Raw genomic sequence first — 26,539 nt, forward strand, 5'->3', positions numbered from 1 at the left:
AGAGCAGGAGGGCGGGGCGACGTCCGCGTCGTTGCCACCTCCGTCCGTCCCCCGTCCCACCCCCCCAATCCTCCTGCGCTCGGCTGGCTTTCTCGCCAATCACGGGCCGGTATGCAAACGAGCCGAGCGTTTTGCCCGCTGCGAGCAAAACAATGAGCTCAGACTGGCTGGGGCAAGCGGAGCGGCGGCGTTTGCGTGCGAGGCGGCTCTTTGGCACGCTGAAGCGGCGGCGCATCCTCGGCGGGCTCTCTCTCTTGAACCTCGCGCTTGAAGGCGGCCGGGGAAATGGAGCGCTCGGCTCGCGCCAGCTGCTGCCTGTAAAGCCCGCCGGATTTCGCCCAGCAGAGACATCTCCCCACCCCGCCCTCCCCAACCCGCGTCCGCGAGTATGAAGTACAAGGTATGGTGCAACAGATCGCCGTGTTTTTTGGGGAGTCGGGGCGGGGGGGGGCTGAATGCACGCGCGGGGCTGTGTGTGTGCGAGCAACTTTCCAGCTGCTGGTTGCAAAAGAGAAACCGAGCGGCTCCGGAGGCATCTCGGAAGGAAAGGACGGAGCGAGCGCCCCGGATGGTGCCGACGAGGCAGCTTCGCTGTGCAAACCGGTCTGTCAAAGGGAACCCCCCACCCCACCTCCGGGGAGGGGGGATTTAAACTAGGGGTGTGTGTGTGAAAGCGGGAGCTTCGCTGTGGCTTGCTACCTTCCTGCCGTGACACCGACTTGATTCCCGCCTTTCAAGCGGAGCTTTCCCGACCTGGCGCCCTGCAAGATGCTCTTTAATCTTTAATCCGTGGGATTTCAGTTCAACTCGGAATTAAAGCTGGAGGGGACTTTGGAGGTCTTCTAGTCCGACCCCCCCTGCTCAAGCAGGACACGCTATGCCAGTGGTGTCCAACTTTGGCAATCTTAAGTCTGGAGGACTTCAACTCCCAGAATTCCCCAGCCAGCTTAGCTGGCTGGGGAATTCTGGGAGTTGAAGTCCTCCAGATTTAAGATTCCCAAAGTTGGACACCACTGCATACCATTTCACACAAGTGACTGCCCAGTCTTTAAAAAATCTCCGGGGATGAAGCTCCCACAACTTCTGAAGGCAAGCTGTGCCACTGGTTAATTGCTCTCAATTTTAGGAAGTTTCATCGTGATTTCAAGTTGCTTCTCTCCTCAATTGATTAACATCCATTGTTTCTTGTCTTGTTCTCTGGAAAATAAATTGACACCACCACCACCCCGTCTTCTTTGTAGCAGACCCTCAACTACTGGAATACCGCTACCATGGCATCCCTAATCCTTTTTCTCTCTACTAAATGATAGTTGTCGGCATCCAGAGGGCGCCAGGCTGAAAAAGGCTGCTGTAAACTTTGAGGAGAATTGCGTTTTGCTTTTATTGCTTCTAATGTGGGAACTTTTTTTTTTGCTCCCAAGATAACAACATATGCTGGGCATTGGCATCATTGTTGTTGTTGTGAGTCAAGCCCATTGCATCAAATAAATCCCACGCAATGCCCTTTATCTAAGCCTAAATCCTGTTGAACTAAGGAATCATATATACATCATCCGGCCAAGTTTATTACTTACAAATAAGTCTGTTAGCTCAGTTTTGTCATAAGCGTAGCAAATGTTTAACTTTTCTGACTAAGAGGCAAGGTAAAAAAATACGACAGATCCCTCATAAAACCATGTAAATCAGTCTTGAATGGGCAGCTAAAAGAGAAGCCGTTCTGATTGCATTCAGTTGCTTAAAAAAACCTTCTGCTTACTTGTGAATCAATCTACAGGTAGTCCTTGACTCACAATAGTTTAATGGTTTAGTGACTGGTAAAAGTTACCATGGCATTGAAAAAAATGGATTTATGACCATTTTTCACAGTTATGACTCGAAGCATCCCCATGCTCTTGTGATCAAAATTTAGATGCTTGGCAATGGGTTCATACTTATGACTGTTGCTGTGTCCCAAGGGCACGTGATCGCTTCAAGGTGCTACTTGTCACCTACAAAGCCCTTCATGGTATTGGATCTGGGTACTTGAGAGACCGCCTACTGCCAATTACCTCCAATTACCTCCACTCGACCAATTAGATCCCATAGATTAGGCCTCCTCCATGTTCCATCAGCCAGTCAATGTCGACTGGCAACTACGCAGAGGAGAGCCTTCTCGGTGGTAGCTCCGACCCTATGGAACGATCTCCCCATGGAGATCCGTACCCTCACCACCCTCCAGACCTTCCGCATAGCCCTTAAAACCTGGCTGTCCCGACAGGCCTGGGGCTAAAGACCTTAACCCCACCCGAATTGTATGAATGTTGTGCTTTTAACGATGTATTGTCTTATGTGTTTAACCTGGTTTGTCCTCCCTTCCCCCTGAACTGTGAGCCGCCCTGAGTCCCCCCAGGGAAAAGGGCGGCATACAAATAAAGTCTCTATCTCTATCTATCTCTTTTGCAACCTTCTGATAAACAAAATCAACTTAACAACTGTGGCAAGAAATGGAGCAAAACTCACTTAACCAAAAAATGTGGGGCTCAATTGTGGTCGTAACTCGAGGACTACCTGTATTAATGTTGCCTAAGTAAAAAGGACAACCTCAGATAGGCAGATGATACCACTCTAATGGCAGAAAGTGAAGAGGAAGTAAAGAGCCTCTTGATGTGGGTGAAGGAGAGTGCAAAAGTTGGCTTGAAACTCGACATTAAGAAAACTATGATCGTGGCATCTGGCCCTCTCAATTCCTGTCAAATAGATGGGAAAGAAATGGAGGTAGTGACAGATTTTATTTTCCTGGGCTCCCAAGATCACCGCAGATGGGGACCGGAGCCAAGAAGTTAAAAGACGCTTGCTCCTGGGGGAGGATAGCTATGGCAAATCTAGACAGCAGACTAAAAAGCAGAGACATCACCCTGCCAACAAAAGTGTGCATAGTCAAGGCTACGGTTTTCCCAGTTGCAATGTATAGCTGTGAAAGTTGGGCCATAAGAAAGGCTGAATGGCAAAGAATTGAGGCCTTTGAACTATGGTGCTGGAGAAGACTCCTGTGAGTCCCTTGGACTGCAAGGCAATCAAACCGGTCAGTCCTAGAGGAGATCAACCCTGACTGCTCTTTAGAAGGCCAGATCCTGAAGATGAAACTCAAATACTTTGGCCACCTAATGAGAAGGAAGGACTCACCGGAGAAGAGCCTCATGCTGGGAACGATGGAGGGCAAAAGAAGAATGGGAACGACAGAGAATGAGGTGGCTGGATGGAGTCACCGAAGCAGTAGGCGTGAGCTTAAATGGACTCCGAGGGATGATAGAGGACAGGGAGACCTGGAGGAATGTTGTTCGTGGGTCACGATGGGTTGGACACGACTTCGCGACTAACAACAACAACAAAGCAAAAATGATAAAAAGATTGCATTGGGATCCTTTCAAGCTCCGACTTTAAGCAAGACAAGTATTTCTTTGGCTTTTCTGAAATCATAAATCAGGATTTTATTTCCTGGTACTTAAAGAAAATAGCTTTTGCAACACAATAATCAGCTGTTGACTTGAGAGGAGGTAGAATTTCACCTTGTCTCCTGCAAGTATATGTAGACAGTGTGAATAGATGTTTCCCCCCCCACCCCCCAGTGAAATACCATGTTTTGATAAGCAGTACTGTATAATTGCGGAATAATTGCTTGTTTACTTTAAGTAGAAATGCTTTAATGGACAGTGGGGCAAAGTGCTAGCTTCCTCGATCTGATGCTTCTAGATATGATGGACTATACTTTTTGGCATTTCAGGCCTTGGTAGTGGATGTTGGGAATTATAATCCAGGACATCTAGACTCAGGCAAGAGAGCAAGGGATGATCCTTATTATTTCTCTACACTAAATTCCTTCATGGCACGACAAAACCGTGCTCGACTAAGCCATGCCCGATTAAACCGCGTCGCTGACGTCATCAACAGGGCGACAACAGTGAGCGCGGAGAAAGAAGGGCGCTTTAAATAGCGCTTTGAAAGCAAGCCGATTCAACTTAAGGTAAGGGTTAGGGTTAGGGTTAGGGTTAGGGTTAGGGTTAGGGTTAGGGTTAGGGTTAGGGTTAGGTTAAGGGTTAGGGTTAGGGTTAGGGTTAGGTTTAGGGTTAGGATTAGGGGGGTTAGGTTTAGGTTTAGAGGTTAATTTTAGGTTTAGCGTTTACAGCGTGCTTCTGTCTCCGCGCTGTTGTCGCCCTGTTGATGACATCAGCTACGCGGTTTCGTCAAGCGCGGTTTAGTCGAACGCGGTTTTGCGGTGGAACCAAATTCCTTGTCTTTCTCAAACTTGGCAACTTTAAGCCAGCTAGGAAATTCTGGGTATTGAAGTCCACCCATCTTAAAATTGCCAAGTTTGACAAACACTGATCTGGAAAGACACCATAACCCTCTGTGCACTGATGTGTGCGCAACCATGGAATATATCTGGGATATGAATTTAGCAAATACAGCCACTGCAATCTTATTTTCTTAAAACTGACAAGGATGTGGGAAAGCAAGCACATCAAGATTAAGAAAAATCCATAAGCTCTTTCTCCCAAAATTGTTCACAACATCAACATTATTTGGGGTGGGGGTTGAGTCTTTAGCTATAGATAAACTTTCATATATTCAGTATATACAGTACTGTAGTTTTGTGTTGCTTCTAGGAGCCTATAGCAATAGCACCTAGACTTATATACTATTTCATAGTGCTTTTACAGCCCTCTCTAAACCAGAGGTGAGTTCCTACCAGTTCGCACCAGTTCAGTAGAACCGGTTCGTCAAATCTACCGAACCAGTTAGAAGAGGTTCCACCAGTGGACCCAGAAAGCAGGCCACACCTACAGAAGAGGTTCCAATTTTTTTTTGAAACCCACCACTGCTCTAAATGGTTTACAGAGTCAGCATATTGTTCCCAACGAACTGGGTCCTCATTTTACTCACCTTGGAAGGGTGGAAAGCTGAGTCAATCTTGAGCCTGTGAGATTTGATCTGCCAAACTGCAGCCAGCAGTCAGCTGAAATAGCCTGCAGTACTGCACTCTCACCACTGCGCCACCTCAACTCTATATCCTATGATGATAGGAGGGCCCGGATATGCAAAAATAAGAAAGTAAATAATTGATATCAACTAGATAAGCCGTGACCCATTGCTTCAGATATATTTTCTTATGTTGAATGACTGTGGCAGATGCAATGGAAATGGGAGTGGCTTCCAACTTCCTGCCAGCTTCCCCATTGACGTTTCTTCTAGAAAGCTGGCAGGGAGTTGTTGGAAAAGACAATGACATGATTTCAGCTGATCGTGGCAGCACAGAAGTGCTCAAAACTTTGCCAAATTTTAATCCCACAGGAGTCGTGGGTCGCAGATTTTGTGTGCATGTTGTAAATTAACCCATTTGTGACAGGTTGATTCAAAAATTATTGCTCTTTGATGCACTGTGTTGCAATATTCAGATGAACACAAGGGTTTTAGTAGTATATAGATTCATGCCTAAAGATAAATATAGTACCTAAAAGTAAACTATTCATGTCTTTTCGGAATTTATCAGACACATGCAAACTACACGTTAAGTAGACATTTAAAGATTATAGCAACTGCATGCCTATTGCAGTTATTGCTTGATTACAAGAAAATTGACAGAAACATCCTTGAAGGACAATAGGAAATATCTATGAAACTAGTGTGAATTTCTCTAGTCTGGTATCATTCAGAGGTACTGGATTATTACTACTATCATGCCATTGGTGCATGTTGAAGCTGTAGGCCAACACATTTGCAACACCATGGGTTGCAAAAACCTGGTTAGGAGTAATGTAGTTAGATCTTTTTCTTTTTACTAAAAGTGCCTCTTCTTGAGAGGAACCTCAAGCAGCTGCAATCATAAGGCCTACCTGCAATTTGACTGCAATTAGCCATAGCACTAGGGCCAACAATTGGTGTCTTTAGGGTTTGTGTGTCTACTAGGACCTTAGTATCATTGTAAGAGCCGAGGTGGCGCAGTGGTTAGGGTGCAGTACTGCAGGCCACTTCAGCTGACTGTTATCTGCAGTTCAGCGGTTCTAATCTCACCGGCTCAAGGTTGACTCAGCCTTCCATCCTTCCGAGGTGGGTGAAATGAGGACCCAGACTGTGGGGGCGATATGCTGACTCTGTAAACCGCTTAGAGAGGGCTGAAAGCCCTATGAAGCGGTATATAAGTCTAACTGCTATTGCTATTGCTAACTGTATAAAGAGCTGGGTCTGTTTCTCGCAATCCTTGTAATCTCCAATCGTATCCGAGACCTAGGTGAAGAGTTGAAAAATGGTTAAATCCAGCCACACAGTTCTGTTTAGAGCAGTGGGAAACCTTGTCATAGCCAGGGTCTTCTGAAACAGGACCTGATTTGATCACAAGCATCGGGAAGAAGCAGAAAGAAGGCAGAGGAATTGTTACTGTGACTTGGAGAAGACACAGTACTCATTTACTGAGACACGCTGTTGAAATATCCCAAATGAGAGTGGAATTATTTTTGTTGCTAACCCCCAATTTTTCTCTTATTTTTTATTTTTTTTTGCTTTTCTTTTTGATTATATATATATATATATATATATATATATATATATATATATATATATATATATATATATATATATATATATATATATATATATATATATATATATATATATATCAAGGAAGGAAAAAGTGCTTTGCGACTTGCAAGTTCCACTACTGTAACCTTATCATAAAGATTAATATTCTTGGTTCTGCTTTCCTGGTCTGGACTACTTTGAAGGGCTAGGTTCAATGGTGGGATTCAAATAATTTAACAACCGGTTCTCTGCCTTAATGACCAGCTGGGTAGGCGGGGCTCGGTGGTCATGTGACTGGGAGGGCCTGGCCAACTCAATGTCACTCAGGTCGATGGGCGCTTTGCCTTAGCTGTTACAATGTCATAAGGGTTAACCAAAGAGGCAGTTTCTCTAAGCAGGTCAGTAAAGATTAGGCTAGAAACAACACCAGAATGTTTCCTTCCTGCCTTCCTTACAGGATTAGCCCTGTAAAGTGGGAAAAAACAAAATATTTCTTCCAACAACTGGTTCTCTGAACTACTTAGAAAGTTCACAACTGGTTCTCCCGAATAGGTGCGAACCGGCTGGATCCCACCACTGGCTAGGTTGTTGCTAAGAATGATACATCTATATCTCTGTCACATCATCAGGCGACAACACTGATTTCATTTTCCATTTTTAGGCTTGCAAACCATTCTAACCAAGTTTACTTGGGAGCCCTGTACTTTACTGGTTTCTATGTAATTTACTTTTGGGATAGCATCGCAAAGTAGTCTTAACTGAATCAAACCATTTCATCTCAACCCATCGTGCCAGACAGCCAGGTTTGCTCAATAAATTCTTATCGCTCAGACAAGAGATTGAAGTTAAATTGGCATATCTACTTAGGAGTAACTAACTGCTGAGTAGACACACAAACGTTTGTGCTTCGCAGCTATATTTTTCACATGTGTAAAGTCTGTACTCAGGCTGTAATAGTGCCCGGGTTTTTCCAAAACAAGTGACTGTTCATTTGTTTTAATTGTTCGGTATGTTAATTGTTTAGAAATTTCAGAGGCCTTTCACATGGGTTCAGGACACCTGTCATTGGAAAGAAATAGGAGATCTGATTTGAGGTGCATGGCCCTATTAAAACCCAGAGTGATTTCATTATTCATGCATTGTGAGCCATGGTTTGTTAAATCATGCAGCATTGAATAAACCACAATTGGCTGGATAAACACAACATGCTAAAAGTACATTATGTCTTAGTGCAATGTGCAAACCCAGCAGTCACTTAATTAAATGTGGCATATTTTGGTTCGGTTACAAATTCTCTTCTGGGTAAAAACAATGCACTGTAGCTTAGTATTTCTAAGCCACAAAACTCAAATTAATAAACCTATTTAATACCAGGTTTCTTTGAACTCACCCATTTTAGTCAGAAAAATATATATATTTCATGCTCTATAATATGCCTTCCCTATATTGAGCAAAAATCAGCAGTTCTAATTAAGGAGATTGTTATATAATTCTAGAAGGAACAGTCTATTCAGTGTTTTTCAAACTTGGCAATTTTAAGATGTGTGGACTTTAACTCCCAGCATGCTGGCTGGGGAACTTTGAAAGTTGAAGTCCACAGCTCTTAAAGTTTGAAAAACACTGTGCTAGACAAAAGAAAGACAAATAAAAGAAGGAAGATTTTCAGCTGCCATAAAACTTTTTCCGTCAGACTAGTATGTTTACTTTTCATACGAAATATTTTTTTAAAAAAATTCTTTAGCCCATGGTTAGCGTTCTTAATCTGAAGTCCACAAGTGATTTGTTCTGGAATACATCTGTTGACTCCAGGGATAGTAAAAAAAATGAGTCCTTGCAATTATTATAATTTCTTAAAGTTAAAGAAAGTCTATAAAAATATAGACTTTTGGTAAAACAAGCCAATCAATCTCCCCCCCAAGCCTATTATGTGTTTGTATTTTATTTACGAGGCCTAAACAGTCACTGCAGTGATTTTCTGAAGCCGAGTAACTTGGGTAGGATCATCCTTGCACCTCAAGATTTCCTCTTCAATCAATATTCATTAAAGGTTTATTAATGGGAAATGCCCTGCATGCATCTCAAAACTGCGCTGGCAGTTTTGAAATGCAGTATATAGATGATAACAGTACTTGGATTTCCAACAAGTGCTGGTTGGGGGTTCACTGACAAAAGAGCGAACGACAAAAGCGCACCCGACTAAACCGCGGTGACAAAACCGCGAGTTCTAAAGCGCGCCGACGAATGAGCGATGAAGCGCGGCGACAGAAGCGCGCTGTAAACCTAACCCTAACCCTAAACCTAACTGTACCCCTAAACCTAACCCTAACCCTGAACCTAACCCTAAACCTAACCCTAAACCTAAACCTAACCGTACCCCTAAACCTAACCCTAAACCTAACCCTAAACCTAAACCTAACCCTAACCCTGAACCTAACCCTAAACCTAACCCTAAACCTAAACCTAACCCTAACCCTAAACCTAACCCTAACCCTAACCCTAAACCTAACCCTAAACCTAACCGTACCCCTAAACCTAACCCTAACCCTAAACCTAACCCTAAACCTAACCCTTACCGTAACTTAAATTGCATTTCTGTCGGTGCGCTGTTGTTGCCGTGTTGATGACGTCACGGTTTTAGTGCCACGGTTTTGTCGGCGCACTTTTGTTGTGCACGCATTTGTCGGGTCACGCTGGTTGGGTATTTAACAAGGAGTCCTTGGGTAGACTACACCAATCTCAGAAGGCTATAATACTTTTGCCTTCATTAAGAGCCGAGGTGGCGCAGTGGTTAAATGCAGCACTGCAGGCTACTTCAGCTGACTGCAGTTCTGCAGTTCGGCTGTTCAAATCTCACCGGCTCAGGGTTGACTCAGCCTTCCATCCTTCCGAGGTGGGTAAAATGAGGACCCGGATTGTTGTTGGGGGCAATATGCTGACTCTGTAAACCGCTTAGAGAGGGCTGAAAGCCCTATGAAGCAGTATATAAGTCTAACTGCTATTGCTATTGCTATCTAATTTTCATACAGTGTCCTTCTCTTGCAAAATGTAAATCCATATTGCAGAAGTGGGGAACCTATGAAGAAAAGCCACCTATGGCTCTCCACTTTCATTTTTTGCAGACTTCAGAAATCACGATATGAAATTATTATAGTGCAATTATACTTGGGGTGGAAAATGAAAGGAATTAGGTTAAAACTATTTCCCCTCCCCCTTATCTAAAACCACCCAAACTTTTGTTCTTCCCTGCAGTGGTATCACATCACCTGCTATGGTTCCCTTTGGGGCTGAAATAAATACTTTAAAAATTGCAGCCGTCTCCAACCGAGCAGTTCAAAAGCATGTAAATGCAAGTAGATGAATAGGTACTGCGTATAAGCATGCGGGAAGGTAACAGCATTAAGTGTTTCATCGTATGCTCTGTGTTGTGGTGTGATATGCTGGCCATATGGCTATGGAAACATCTCCAGACAGCTCTGGCTCTTAGGCTTAAGAACTGGAGGTGAGCTTCACCCCCTAAAGTTGATCATAATTTACAGAGTAAAACCCCCAGGGATACCCTTACCTTTATCAATTACAAGAAGAAGTTGAACTAGGGACCACTTTATCAGAAACTGAAGAAAGGATCGAAACCAGCATTTTCCCAAGCCTTTTTGTTACTTCTCTGTCTCTTGACATCTGCCTGGCATAGATTCTGGTACTTAAATCCTTCTTACTCTGTCATTTGTCCTTAGGAGAGTGATTTGTGGGTGCGTTTCCAAGGCAGAAAATTGTAATTTGGGAAGTTGCAGTAAGCACCATATTCTGGGAGCTGCAACTAGCTAAGGAGTCACCGGACGTTTCTGGCCAAAGGAGAAGAAATTAGGGTTGAGAAGTGAGTGTTGTAACTACTCATACATGAATACATACAAATAGCAAGATGTTTTCAGGGGCCAATTTTGGGTGGGTTCCTCCACATCCCTGACCAAATTTGCTTCTCGGTTTCAACCAAGAGACCATAAGAAAGTTTCCCAGAGAATAAAGCAGTCCCTTTTTGGCCTCAAGGAAATCAGTATGGCTCTGCTGGTTTTTCTCCCTAAACTAATTTATGGAAACTAACTTAAAATTCCATGTAACTTTGCTTTTAGATATTCTGTAGTAAATAAAAATGTAAGATGTATGAAATTATATACTGGAACAATTTTCTATTAATCAACTAATAGATGCAAATTCTGGTTTTTGAAATGTACTAGTTTTTGTGTTGTCTGAAAGAATAATGGAATTGTCTTATGATTCTTGAGTAGTCAAAGCAGTAACTAGATACAAAACTACAGATTCTAAAGTAGTAAGTATTCCCAAGCCCAGGAGGATAATCACATAGGCATGTGAATGATATCAGAGTGTACTATGTTACAATTACAGTAGCGGCATGACTACTACAGGTTAGTAATTTGAAGATGTCTTCACACATAAACTGAAGTGTGGTAAATTTGTTATAATGGCTGGGTTCATATAATACGCTCATTCACGGTTCACAGACAAAAGGGCGCCCGACAAAAGCGCGCCCGACTAAACCGCGGTGACAAAACCGCGAGTTCAAACCGCGCCGACGAATGAGCGCTGAAGCGCGCCGACAACAGCACGCCGACAGAAGCACGCTCTAAACCCAACCCTAAACCTAACCCTAAACCTAACCCTAAACCTAACCCTTACCTTAAGTTAAATCGCGCTTCTGTCGGTGTGCTGTTGTCGGCGCGCTGTTGTCGGCGCGTTGATGACGTCGCGGTTTTAGCGGTGCGGTTTTGTCAGCGCGCTTTTGTCATGCGCGCATTTGTTGGGTCACGCTCATTCACAAACCATGGTTTATATCCTATGGTGATTCAATTCATGCAGTACACTAATCAAATAAAACTAACTTAATACGGCATGTGAACCCAGTCTAAGAAGGGCATATGAAAAGTTAGTCAACCTATTGGTTCAGCTACTATACTATGTCCTATAAAGAACTATAAAGTTCTTGATAGGACATATTGCCTAGTATTTTTCCTTCCAAAAATCTCACATGCAACGTTTACAAACTATGAAACGGGGGGGGAAATCCAGACTCCCCACCCATTGTGTGACATTAGTAATACTACTATGTCATGAAATAAATGATTTAAACAGTCTTAGACAAAAGACAAAATCCATTACATTTAATAATCTGGAAATTCAGCCAGTTATTTCTATAACGAAACAGGAAAAAAATAGCAATTGCCCTTGTTTGTATGACAGAAGGCCTTTCTTTGTTCCCTGAAGGAAAATAATTAAAATATTTCAGATAAATACTTTTATTAAAATGTATAAATTTGAAACTATGATTATGGGGGCCTGTTTTCTTCCTTATATCGTCTGGTCTGGATTATTGTTACAGTCTTCCTTGATCTTGGTGTTTCGTGGGTATTGAGAATGTGAGAAGTTTGTTCTGTATTATCTACGCTGACTTGCAAAAGGCAAGTTGTTTAACTGTTTAATTAAGTTGTTTAAACTTAGATTAAAGTTGTTACTTAATCTAAGTTATTTAAATTAACTTAGATTCAACGATTTTTGTTTTACATCAGTCAAGATAGTGAGTGCTTACTAATGATTAAGATGTTGGACTAGAAGCTAGAAGAACCAGGTTCACCTTCAGTGACAGAAGGTCACTCACTGGCTGACTTCGGGCTTGTTGATTTTGTCGTTAATCTTACAATCTCAACATATTGTTGAAATTCTGATGTCAGTGTGTCATAAATTGCAGGGGAAATGAATAGGGGAAAGAAGCTTTAAAAAAATCCCATATTGCTCAAAGGCCTCTAATTAGATAGGGTGAGTGGGAATTCATGTCCCTTCAAATATATTATGAGACTTACAACTCAGATCATTCTTGACCTTTGTCTGGGTTGCGTTAGTACTGGAATTCAACATCTTCTGAGAAATAGGTTACAATCTATCCCCCTACTACTACTGCAATGCGCTCTACATGGGGCAGCCCTTGAAGAGCATTCGGAGACTTCAGCTCGTCCAGAATGCAGCCGCGCAAGCGATTGTGGGTGCACCTCAGTACACCCATGTTACACCTATCCTCCGCGAGCTGCACTGGTTACCGATTGGTCTCCGGATACGCTTCAAGGTGCTAGTCGTCACTTATAAAGCCCTTCATGGTATTGGACCTGGGTACTTGAGAGACCGCCTGCTGCCAATTACCTCCCAAAGACCCATTAGATCACACAGGGTTGGCCTCCTCCGGGTTCCGTCCACCAGCCAATGCCATCTGGCTACTACCCGGGGGAGGGCCTTCTCTGTGGCAGCTCCGACCCTTTGGAACGAACTCCCCGCAGAGATCCGGACCCTCACCTCTCTCCAGGCCTTCCGAAAAGCCGTTAAAACCTGGCTGTGTCGGCAGGCCTGGGGTTGATGAGTTCCCTTCCCCTTTCGATTTGTGTGTCTGTTGGTTATTTTTAAATGCTTGTATTTGTAGTTTTTGTGCTTCCCTTCCCCCCTTGGGTTTGTGAGCCGCCCTGAGTCCCGCTGGGAATAGGGCGGCATATAAATAAAACGAAACCTAAACCTAAACCCCCAAATCACCAGATAAAATCAGGATTCAAAAGACTAGAACTTGGAATGACTATATCCTTTGTTCACGTCAGTGGTGGGTTTCAAAAAAATTGTGGAACCTCTTCTGTAGGTGTGTCCTGCTTTCCGGGTCCACCGGTGGAACCTCTTCTAACCGGTTCGGTAGATTTGACGAACCGGTTCTACCGAACTGGTGCGAACCGGTAGGAACCCACCTCTGGTTCACGTCCTTCCTTGTAGTCCTCATCTATGTTTTGTGACGTAGTAACAAGCCCTTAGAGTCCTTTCTGAATAATCATATTATGAGAGTACACGGAGCAGAAAGAGACATCCCCAGAAGACGGAATCTGCCCATCTAGCTCAGTTTCAGCTGCTTTTTTTGTTTTGTTTTTTTGTTCTGTTTTGTTCTGTTGCACCTGAAGGCAGGACAAGAAACTATGGAAACTAATCAAGGAGAGAAGCAATCTAGAACTAAGAAGAAAATTCCTAACAGTGAGAACAATTAACCAGTGGAACAAATTCCTTTTGGAAATTGTGGGTGCCCCAACACTGGAGCCTTTTAAGAAGAGACTGAAAAGTCATCTATCAGAAATAGTATAGGCCTCCTGTGAGAGCACGGGGTTGGACTAGACGACCTTCAAGGTCCCTTCCAACTCGGATACTGTTACTGTTTGTTACTCTGTAGAGCTTTCCTTGGTTCTGCAGTCTGAAATGCTTTTCAGTGGAGATGCCTGAGAGTTGATTTTGCAGTAGTTTGTAGTTTATTATGATTTATAGGCCGCCCTTTTCCCTGAGGGGACTCAGGGCGGCTTACAATACATGGGAAGGGGGTGCAAAACAAAAACACAAGACAGTGCATAAATAAAAATAAAACAATAAAACACAACTTTCATTCAACATTTGGGTAGGGCAAATTAGAATCTTATCCCCAGGCCTGACGGGATAGCCAGATCCTAAGGGCTGTGCGGAAGGTCTGGATGGTGGTGAGGGTGCGAATCTCCACGGGGAGATCGTTCCAAAGGGTCGGAGCTGCTACTGAGAAGGCTCTCCTCCGCGTAGTCGCCAGTCGGCACTGACTGGCGGATGGAACTCGGAGGAGGCCTAATCTGTGCGATCTAATCGGTCGAAGGGAGGTAATCGGCAGGAGGCGGTCTCTCAAGTACGCGACCTGTGTGCCTTCATCCCTAAATAACGGCCTTATGGCTAACAGGCACTTAATTTCTTTTCTCAATTGCTTTTCCTTGAATAAAATTTCCTTGGAATATATTCTCATGGGCCCGTTTGAACTTCTGGAGCCCAAGCAGGCATGCATCAATTTAGGCTCCATTTTTGGGCAGCCTGGAATAGAGAGAAAGAAAACCACAGTTGATTATGCGTACCAGCACAATCATATTCAAACAAACGTTGCATGCCAATTACCTTTAAAATACCAGAAATCTCTCGTAGAGAAACTTCGTTGGGTGATTAAGAATCAGAAACAAAAACTCCCAAGTGACCAGTTCGCAATCTAATGGTTTCCGTTACCACTGCAGAAACTTACGAGTTTTGATTATCTATTTTTAGATAATTCGTAGGAAAGAAAGAAACTTAAAACAAATTCGTTTGTAATGCCTGCCACTTGGATTGCATACCGCCTTAAATATAAAGTCTGCATTGCCAAGGCAAACAGTGTCGCTGGGAAGAATGACTGTATTTCTAATAATCTGCTTTAAAAAAAAGAAAAAAAAACTTTCTGTAACCAAGGGAATGAAAGCCCCCAAGCATGTAACTCTGTAAAGGGCATAGGAATGGCATGCACTGTCTCAAATGTTTGTACTTGACATTCCTGATTACTACCCTCTGACTGTCAAGACATAAAGGATGGGGAATGAGATCAGCAAAAGATGAGGCACTGGTCACACCGTCATAACTGCGTGCCTTGATATGGCAAGGAAGGAAATCACTTGCTATTTTAAAAGGATTACTCTCAATGTGAAATATGTTACAAACATGACATCAATAATAAAAATATTATATTAGCCTTCTTCCAAACTTGTGGATTTCTGGTTGTATTTATCTCCTACCGGCCTGATTAAGAGTCATATAGATTAGGATGATGGAGGGATGCAGCCAGAGGTGGGTTCCTACCAGTTTGCACCTATTCGGTAGAACCGGTTCGTCAAATCTACCCAACCGGTATGAAGCATGTCTTGATTTTCTTTTTGGAAACTGTAATTCCACTTGCTTAGTACATTTAGTCTTCGACTTAACAATAGTTTGTTTAATGGCTTTTCAAAGCTACAACAGCACTGAAGAAAGTGACTTACGACTGTTTTTCACACTTAACAACCATTGCAGCATCCCCATGGTTCCACGATCAAAAGTCAGACACTATAAGAGCCGAGGTGGCCCAGTGGTTAGGGTGCAGTACTGCAGGCCACTTCAGCTGACTGTTATCTGCAGTTCAGCGGTTCAAATCTCACCGGCTCAAGGTTGACTCAGCCTTCCATCCTTCCGAGGTGGGTGAAATGAGGACCCGGATTGTTGTTGGGGGCAATATGCTGACTCTGTAAACCGCTTAGAGAGGGCGGAAAGCCCAATGAAGCGGTATATAAGTCTAACTGCTATTGCTACTTGGCAACTGGTTCATATTTTATGACAGTTGCACTGTCTGGGTATCATGTGGTCCCCTTTTGTGACCTTCTGACAAGCAAAGTCAATGGGGAAGTCAGATTCACTTATTGTCGGTGTTACTAATTTAACAACGGCAGCGATTCGTTTAATTAAATACCAAGAAAAGTCATAAAAATGGGGCAAAACTCACTTAACCAATGTCTCACTTAGCAACAAAAATTTTGGGCTCAATTAGGGTAGTAAGGACTACCTACGCACAACATTTCTCCTGTTACAACTTTGCATCCCCATAAAATGAATGCAAGGTTTATACCTTGAGTTTAATTAAGTGTGTAATTTAATTTTAAGTGTGTATATGTAATTGAGTGTAGTCAACCTATATCTTGAGTGCAATTAAGTTTAGTCTGACTGAAGGAAAGTCAGACAAATTAGAGAGGCAGTGACAACATATTCTCCTTCTCTTTACTAATGAGTTTTTGCTTGTGACCTTCCTCGTGGCACGACAAAACCGCGCTCGTCAAAATAGCAGTGATAAAACCGCGTCGCTAAAGCCGCGACGTCATCACCGCGCGTCATCACCGCCGCGACAACAGCGCGGCGACAGAAGGGCGTTTTAAAACAGTGTGGTGGCAGAAAGCCGATTTAAATTAAGGTAAGGGTTAGGCTTAGGTTTAGGGTTAGGATTAGGTTTAGGGTTAGGATTAGGTTTAGGGTTAGGGTTAGGGTTAGGGTTAGGTTAGGCTGAGTGCTTCGGAAGGCGCGGATTTGCCCTCCGCCCTTATGTCAGCGTGGTAAGGTCGCATTTGCTTTAGCGATTCGGACGGCGCGGATTAGCACTCGCGCTTATGTCTCCGCGGATAAGGGCTTCGCGGTATTGTGGTGGAACCGACCTTCCTACTTTTTAAAAGTAGTGAAACCAAGGTGGTTTTCTACACATATTTATCAGTAGGACTTAGTTTTCATTCTTTGTGTCTGGGTTGTGTGATCCAAAAGTAAATTATCTAACCTGAAGCAAATGGTAGTAGTTATGCGCAACTTTGGATATACTTTCTGAAAATGTCTAGCAGCTTTCAGCAGAACTAAGATTTCGTCATCGCATTTATCTGCTTTGTTTCGCTCTTATAAAGAGTTCAAATTGAAGATGTACTTAAGTTTTGGAACAAAGAGTGTCATCAGACTAACTAAGGAACAGGAGGGATCTCAAATAAGTTTCATACAAAAGCAAGAATTATAGCAATAGCAATAGCAGTTAGACTTATATACCGCTTCATAGGGCTTTCAGCCCTCTCTAAGCGGTTTACAGAGTCAGCATATCGCCCCCACAGTCTGGGTCCTCATTTTACCCACCTCGGAAGGATGGAAGGCTGAGTCAACCTTGAGCCGGTGAGATTTGAACCGCCGAATTGCAGCTTAGCAGTCAGCTGAAGTGGCTGCAGTACAGCACTCTAACCACTGCGCCACCTCGGCTCTTAGAACATTAGAACAATGTTTTTCTATATTCAGGACTTAAATTGTAGGCCTGCCTTGTCAAATGTAGCACTCTCCAAATCCTTTGGGCTACAACCTCTGGAATTCCCAGTGAGATATAATAATGGAAGAGATTGACTTCAAAGATAGAAAGTAATAGGTTTGCCTGTAGCCACTCACCATTTATATTTCCTGGGGGTGTCTTTCCTCTTTGCCCTACAGAAACTCAATTCCTATGAAATTATGCTGGCGTTTATACTTTCTGATTATTTGTTTTAGCATTAAAAGGGAGCTTGCAGTAGATGCCATATTGCCTGTCTTTAATTTACTACTACTTAATTCAAGCGTGATAAATCCATAATGACCTCTTGATGGATATGGCTTGCTGCATTCTCAGAACGGTGCTGTGAATGAGCATGAAAGGTGACTCAGAATTTTATGAAAATAATGGGTGATGATGTGCAAGTGCTTATTCATCTCTGCCCTCCATCATAATTGGTGAAATCCAGTATGGTTCATTTAAGCTATCTGGGCAGAAAAATAGAGAGAAAGAGGAAATAACATGTGTCGTTGCTCATTAAGTCCAAATTAAAATGTTACAAAACAATAGGACCAGTTATCCCCATCCAATCTCTCCCCCGACCCTCCCGTGCATACTCAGATCTATACTTGTCCCAACTAATTTCCAAGTGCGTAAATGGAATGTAAGGTTGGATTCTGCCAAGCAGAAGTGAGAACAAGGTATTTCTATTGCAGATCCAGCAAAGAGGTTTACACCAGTGGTGGGATTCACTTACCGTTGCTACAGGTTCGCAAATGTGAGCACGCTCGCTCCCTTCGCTCACACGCACCACCTTCTGTGCATGCGCACTGCTTTCTATGCATGCGCAGAAGTTTGCACATTACATCGGAGCATGACCCGACAAATGTGTGCACGACAAAAGCGCTCCAACAAAACCACCGTGAGAAAACAGCATGGTCGAAATCGCGCCCACAACAGCGTGCCGACAAAAGCGCGATTGGGGTTAAGTTAAGGGTTAGGTTTAGGGTTGGGGTTAGGGTTATTACCTTGTTTTTGCGTTGTTTGTTGATGGCGCGCTGTTGTGGGCACGATTTTGACCTCGCTGTTTTCTCGCGGCGGTTTTGTTGGCGCGGTTTTGTCGTGCGCGCATTTGTCGGTGAACCACATCGGAGTGGATGGGTGGAGCCTCCAGCAACCGTCGTTACCGGTTTGCCCAAACCGGTAAGAACTGGGTGAATAGCACCTCTGGTTCACACACTAAGTCCAAGTTCCAGTGTTTGAGTATTTGAATCCCATATGCTGCTTTTTTGGAGAACTTCCACCTCCCTTTTTTTTTTTTGTTCAGATTTGAACAACAATAAAAATGTTCATCTGTGAAAAAAATTAATTCACAACCTGAGATGTATGGCCATGGAATTGTACAGTTTTGTCAAAAAACAACAACAAAAAAAGCATTACAACAGTGGTAGGTTTCAAAAATTGTTCGAACCTACTCTGTGGGTGTGGCCTCCTTTGTGGGAGTAGCTTGCCGCCCATGTGACCGGATGGGAGTGGCTTGCTGCCCATGTGACCAGATATGAAGATGCCGACGACACTTGTCAGAACCACCTTAAATTACCTGCACTGGCATGCATAAGAATATGATGTCAACTTGTTTTTTAAAAGGCATCTTTGGTTTGCGTTAAAACAACTTCAAAACACACAATGTTCTGATTGCACCACAAACGCAGTAGTCATCCTTACCTTTCACAGAGGCACTGAGTTTTATAAATATGAGCATGATAGTGTAGAATAATCATATCCAAGGACCAGGGGTGGGTTTCAAAAACTTTTGGAAGCTCTTCTGTAGGTGTGGCCTGCTTTCCGGGTCCACTGGTGGAACCTCTTCTCACCGGTTCGGTAGATTTGACGAACCAGTTCTACCGAATAGGTGCGACCTGGTAGGAACCCACCTGTGGAACACAACATCATAATGCAAGTGTTGCCTTGTGGATACAGACACGCAGCATTATGACACAGGGACAAACAGAGTGAAACTTGCGTGGTTTCCTCGTTTGCCGTCCCTAAGGAAGCTGGTAGATGTAACTTACAAATGAGAGGAATACGTTTGCTGAAACTGGGCAGTTTTGTTTGTGTAGGTTGAAGAGACTGGCTAGTTTTTTTGGTCTCTTATAAAAGGGGCCCACTCCTGCTTTTTGAAGTTTGTGTGTTCCCCTGTTCATTCATTCATGTGTTCATTCATTCATTCATGCAACCCGGATGGATTAGTACGCTCCCAGTGAAGTTGAGGAAATAAGAATGGATTTAGCCTGCATGAATCTAGGCAGCATAATAAGAGACCTCTCTTGAGAGGCGCCCCATTGACTGAAAACTTGGACTTTCCGCAGGGAAACCCAGTGATTCATTCACACACTGTAGTCTTTGAGAACTGCTTAATAATTGTGAGAATAAAGTTTTGCTAAGGGCAATCTAGTCTCAACGAAAGAGTAAAAGGTCATGCAGAATCAAGAGATATTACGCTTAATGCATTAGTTCAGAATAATTGGATATGCAGAAAGATGCTGATATTGTTATTCATAATAGCCAAAACTTTCTCTGTACTTTTGTTATTTGCTATGTTTGATAGAACTAATTGACTATAGTTGATTGCCCAGAAAATGTCACATCATTCTGCTTTTGACTAGACAATTGCTGAAGAAGTTTTTCAATACTTTCCAGAGGGAATGTCATAGATGGCTGTCCTTCTCCCTCATTGAATTACAGCTTTTCAGAAGCTTTTCAGATGAGGGGATAGAAGGGGAACTCATCAAACTTGCAGATGGCACCAAGCTGGCAGGAATAGCCAACACTCCAAAAGACAGGCTCAAGATAGGGAAGAATTTTGACAGACTTGAACACCGGGCCCTATCTAACAAAATGAAATCTAATGATAAGAAAAGTAAGGTTCTATGTTTAGGTAAGAAGATCACACTTAGAATATTGCATCCACTTGAGCAATAAACACAGCCATCCTTGTCAAAAATACTCCCCAAAATACAAACCCAATATACCACTTCAACCTTCCATACACCCTTTCTTTCACCCCCCTCCAACTTTCTTTTCTCCCCTCCAACATTCCCCTCTACCCTACTTCCCCTCCCCCTCTATCACTCCTTTCTCCCAACACACTCCCTCCCTTCCACCTCACCCTCCTTCCAATCCTCTCTCCCACCCTCTCTACCCCTCTTTCTTCTTTCCCTCTGCTCCTCCCTTCGGTGTATTTCTACTGTCTATCAATATATTCAGCTTCTTATTTTTACACTAAAATTAAAAAGGCAACAGTATACAAGTGCAATCATGTTACTTTAAAATCTAGCACATACTATATTTCCCCCCTCCCCACCTCCCTTCCCCCCCCCCCCGACTTCCCAGAGCCCGTACACGGTATAACTTTTTATCAAACACAGTCTAAGATATATTAAAACCAAGGAGATTTAAAAAAAAGTCAATAAAATCTCTGCGTTGAACTCAACTTCTTGCCATTACACAAATTTTAAGCAGTTTACATTGTTCCTAATCTTAGTTGTTTGATTACCTGCAGGATTTCCCCAGAAGTTATTTGTGAGTTCAACTTTTGGGGAGTATTTTTGACAAGGATGGCTGTGTTTATTGCTCAATGTTATATGGCCCCGGTTATGCACAGTATACATGTGACTGTATGAAATGAAAATAAAACATATTTGAAGAAGAATATTGCATCCGCTTTCGGTGGCCACAATATAAAAAAGATGTTGAATCTCTAGAAGGAGTGCAGAGAAGAGCAATGAAGTTGATTAGGGGAAGGGAGATTAAAACACATGAAGAACGGTTGCAGGAATTGAGTATGTCTAGTTTGATTAAAAGAAGGACTAGGGGAAACATGATGGCAAGTCTTCCAATATCTGAGGGGTTGCCACCAAGAAGAGGGAGTCAAGCTATTCTCCAAAGGACCTGAGGGCAGGACAAGAAGCAATGGGTGGAAACTAATCAAGAGAACAAACCTAGAAATAAGGAGAAATTTCCGGACAGTGAGAACAATTAATCAGTGGAACAACTTGCCTTCAGAAGTTTTGAGTGGAGGTTTTAAGAAGAGATCGGACAACCATTTTGTCTGAAATTATATAGAATCTCCTGTTTTGAGCAGGACTAGAAGATTTCCAAACTCCCTTCCAACTCTATTATTCTTATTATTCTGTTAAGTGTAGTGAGGATGAGAACCGGAATCTGTCTGATGTCTTTGATGTTGATAAGAACTTTTTGTAGCATGAATAAAATGTTCACATATTAAAATTCAGGACTAATTTATCCTTCGGTTTCTATCCCCGTGAAGCTCCATTCAAGCTCTGTCATGACATACAAAATCACATCTGTTGAATACAAAATCACATCTGGTATCCTTTGTAAGCTAATGGCTGGTTACACAATATATTCTATCACCACACAAGCAACCTCAGCTTTTGAAAATACGAATTCCTAAGCCACAAACAATCTCCTCATCCACAGACCTATTCTTTATTTAAAGCATTTACGACCTCTCTCTTTATTCCGAAGAAACCATCAAGATTGGTTACAATCCAAATGAAAATATTTCTCAAGTAAAATCTTCACAAATCAAATCACTTAAAATGCATGAGACAATAACTGGAAAGCAACGGATGACAAAACATTGCAATATTACTTTGCCAAAAAGCACAAACTGCATACATTCATAATTGTGTCTGTCAACTCTGCATCACTTAGGCTTGTATCTAAATATTTGCACCATATGTCTATGGATTCTGGTGGAGCAATATTCAAATCGTGGTGAAATCTTAACTTGGTTTGTCTGATGCCCAGAATATGTTTGTCTCTCTTTTAGTATACTATTTTGTCTTATGTATTTTTGTCTATGGTCAAAAGCACTACAGTACATAATATATTATTGTGCCTTTAAAAGAAAGCCCCTTTTCACTTTCAGAGGTAAAAAATAATAATCAGGGAATTGGAACTAAATATATATTTGGGACAAATTCTGTGAGACTATGCAGCTTGTAAAGCCTTGACTAGACTACGCTGGAAAAGAAAAAGGGGAAGCTTCCTTTTTTTGTATAAAATTAGGTCATCCCAGGGTTGTTCTCAATTCTCTGGAAAACCCTAAGGAGTCTGGGAAATATGATCAGTCTGGTTCTCCTCTCTGTTTCCTCTAAACATATTGTCTGCGTGTGTCTGTCTGATCGTTCAGTGCATATCTTGGAAAAGCTTTATGCCCCTTACAACGTTGCAAGAAGAGCAATTCAAGTCAGAGAGCTATAAAAATATCATCTTCCTCTGCATTCCTTGTGATGTGCTTTATACATAAGCAAATACCCTGATGGATCAGACACATCTGGCTATTCTAGACCAGCAGTCTGTTTCTACTGTGTACAACTCACTGTATAAGGAAGCTCTCTTAGTCTCCCAGCAGATAACAGAGTTGGAAGGGACCTTGGAGGTCTTCTACTCCAACTCACTGCTCAAGCAGGAAACCCTATACCATTTCAGACCAATGGTTGTCCAGTCTTTTCTTAAAACTTCCACACGCAATGTTCTGATTGCACCACAAACGCAGTCGTCATCCTTACCTTTCACAGAGGCACTGAGTTTTATAAATAGGAGCATGATAGTGTAGAATAATCACATCCAAGGACCAGTGGTGGGTTTCAAAATATTTTGGAACCTCTTCTGTAGGTGTGGCCTGCTTTCCGGGTCCACTGGTGGAACCTCTTCTAACCGGTTCGGTAGATTTGACGAACCGGTTCTACCGAATAGGTGCGAACTGGTAGGAACCCACCTCTGGCAGAGGACCTGTGTCCTGAGAGAGGTGGTTTATCCAGGATTAAATCTTGGATAGTAGATACCATGGATGGATAATGAGCTGACAATGGAAAAAGGGGGCCTTTTAAAGGAGTCACTTCAATTTCTCTGAAAGAAAAGATGCATAATAGGCACTTTGCTTGCCTTTTAGAGTAATCATGACTTGTTCCTTCCCTTCCTTTGGCTTGTAATGCTTCCAGTCTATGAGGTTACCTCGGTTCCAACTCATTCATTCTGTAAGAAACTGGAGATCAGATGACATTCTTTAGAAATCCTTACTGAAAACTTCTCATTTTCCTATTCTCCAGCACTTAACAGCAGTGGGTTTATTTCTTAAACTAATTTATATTTCAGTAGGATAGCCTACTGAACTTTATCTTCTGCTGCTTGGGAATCACCTCTGATCCCTGTATGACTTTTTAATAGAGAAATGGGAATGAGACTCCATTAAGGACGAAAGAAATGCCCCCAAAAGGCTTGGATTAGAAGATAAATTAAGAAACTTCCCAGAAAAACATCGATGTATCTGTCCCAATATTATTTTTCTGTTCTTCCTTTCCTTCAAAAGGAATAATAGAAAAGGAAATTCAACCAAGTATGGATAAGCGCATAATATAATGTTATATTATAATCATAATTGCCAGTAAGCAAATAACGTGCTTTGAGAAATCATATTAGTTAATCATATTTTTATTAAAAGGAGGTGGATAGAAAATCTTTCCCTTTTTGTTTTCTTTTCTTTTACATTTAGCTGTGGTACAGCAAAATCCAACACAACTTCTCTAAAGAAACTTATTTCATGGCACTAGAAATGCAGAATCAGAGGTGGGTTCCTACTAGTTCGCACCGATTCGTCAAATCTACCGAACCAGTTAGAAGAGGTTCCACCAGTGGACCCGGAAAGCAGGTCACACCTACAGAAGAGGTTCCAAAATTTTTTGAAACCCACCATTGGCAAGGATCTTGTAACTTGACAGCTTTAAGACTTGCATGCTTCAATGCCAGAGTTTCTGAATAGCTATTTGACTGACCTAAGTACTAATTCATAATTTCATATCCGGTCACATGGGCGGCAAGCCACTCCCATTCGGTCACATGGGTGGAAAGCCACTCCCACAAAGGAGGCCACACTCACAGAGTAGGTTCCAACAATTTTTGAAACCCACCACTGTGCAGAATGAATAAGATCACTATTGTTCTCAGATTCATCTCCCAATTGACTTCAGAGGAAGAGAATTAACTAGAAAAGGAGATACTAGTCAGCATGCCTTCAGAGGTTCTATCCTAAAGTCTGAATCATTTTTGCATTGCGTCAAAGCCTTGAATAGCAGAACCAACAAAACATCTGGAATCTTAACGTTGTTTAGTGCACCCCTGCCACACCTTAAAATGAGCCTGGCATTGCAGGGTTTATCTTGGATGTGAATTTAGGACATGATGCCAGGGGAAAGAATGCAAGTGGTTTAACTTTTTTTTTTTTTTTAAACAGCAAGGCTATAATTATCTTTTTAAAAACATGTACGTGGTGATTATAAATGCATTTTGAATTCTTGCTTTGCTTCTGTTGTCTAAAGCTGATGATGGCTTCATTGCAACCTTCGCTGGACCTCATATGTGATGTGGTATAGGAAAACAGGGAGTTACGATATAATAGCTCCACGGAATGAGGGATAGAAATACTCGCATTTTCCAACACAGGCCAAAGCGTTTCCTTCTGCTGTGGCCTTCAGACAAATTAACAGTGCTGAGTTCAAATTTGTAGGCTTTATGGTTCTGGAGATTTCGTGATGAGTGAGTGGTATTTGGCATAGATAGATAGATAGATGATAGATAGATAGATAGATAGATAGATAGATAGATAGATAGATAGATAGATAGATGATAGATAGATAGATAGATAGATAGATAGATGATAGATAGATGATAGATAGATGATAGATAGATAGATAGATAGATAGATAGATAGATAGATGATAGATAGATAGATAGATAGATAGATGATAGATAGATAGATAGATGATAGATAGATAGATAGATAGATAGATGATAGATAGATAGATGATAGATAGATAGATAGATAGATAGATAGATAGATAGATGATAGATAGATAGGTAGGTAGGTAGGTAGGTAGGTAGGTAGGTAGGTAGGTAGGTAGGTAGATAGATAGATAGATAGATAGATAGATAGATAGATGATAGATAGATAGATAGATAGATAGATAGATAGATAGATAGATAGATAGATAGATGATAGATAGATAGATAGATAGATAGATAGATAGATAGATAGATGGATGATGGATGGATGAATGGATGGAAGCTTTTAGGAGGCTCTCAAAGTAGATATGAAGTTATAAAACAAGATGATCTAAATAATCTACGAGACCATCTTCTGCCACATACCTCCCAGCGTCCGATAAGATCACACAGGATGGGCCTTCTCTGGGTGCTGTCGACTAGACAATGTTGTCTGGCGGCTCCTCGGGGGAGGGCCTTCTCTGTAGCTGCCCCGGCCCAATGGAACGATCTACCCCCAGAGATCCGGACCCTCCCCACTCTCTCAGCCTTCCGAAAGTCTACTAAGACCTGGCTGTTCCGGCAGGCCTGGGGCTGTTGACCTCATGAACGAGGTCCAGCCACACTAAGGTTGAGTGCATGATGTGTCTTTTTAATTTGTTTTCTCTCTATTTTAAATTTTTAGTATTCTTTTTAGAATTTTTATGTAAGCCGCCCGGAGTCCTTCGGGATTGGGCGGCATATAAATTTATTAAACTTCGAACTTTAACGATGAGCAAGGAAAATGGAATAGTGAAGGAAGAGGAAAAGAACCACAGCCTTTATGACATTTGAAAGGTCCTTTAAAGTCAACTAGACTGAGATAGAATAAAGAGAATAAACTCTAGGACTCTGGGAACTATCATCCCTACTAGATTAAATGATGAGACCCATCATTTTTCCCTACCAAGACCCACAAGTATGGTGACGATGAGTTAATAGGTCTGCGTAATGTTTTGAATTGGCTTCGGAGTAGGTGCCTTGAAATATAAAGAAGCATGTATACAGCACCTGTTTTTTTTTGTTTGTAGGACTGAATGGCTTCTGTAGAGACAACTTCTGCAAGGAGATGCAGCTATTTTAATGAGTTACTGACAAAAATTTGTATTCATGCTTACATGTGTGCCAAATGGACTTTGAAAAACTGTATTAAGTAATAAGTAGTACTTGACACAAACACCCAGTAGGAAATATCCTGTCTTTTACCAGAATCACTGGAGTTGCCTTCTAATTCCATTTCTTCTGTTCTTTGTAGTATAAAATTCTAATTCCATTTCTTCTGTTCTTTGTAGTATAAAATTCAAGTATATAGGGCTAATAATAATAATGTAAGATCCACGCTGTAGCCATCTGACTTAGAGCTGCGTGTTGGATATTTTTATGGAAATTGTTTTCCTAGAATTTGCTAGG

At 42.1% G+C, this 26,539-nt stretch overlaps 1 protein-coding gene across 1 annotated transcript in view; it reads left to right on the forward strand.

Annotated features, from left to right (window-relative positions):
- The first annotated feature begins 359 nt into the window (after positions 1–359).
- Positions 360–26,539, forward strand: part of NEDD9 (neural precursor cell expressed, developmentally down-regulated 9) — an 82,664-nt gene continuing 56,484 nt past the window's right edge. The window contains exon 1 of the mRNA XM_087707466.1: positions 360–400. Coding sequence (XP_087563592.1) covers positions 389–400 — 12 coding nt within the window. The 5' untranslated portion in view covers positions 360–388. The remainder of the gene's footprint in view (positions 401–26,539) is intronic.

Source organism: Thamnophis sirtalis, unplaced genomic scaffold, assembly GCF_051295495.1.
Source record: "Thamnophis sirtalis isolate CommonGarterSnake01/CBP01778 unplaced genomic scaffold, rThaSir2_p1.2 scaffold_2, whole genome shotgun sequence".
Classification (NCBI taxonomy): domain Eukaryota; kingdom Metazoa; phylum Chordata; class Lepidosauria; order Squamata; family Natricidae; genus Thamnophis; species Thamnophis sirtalis.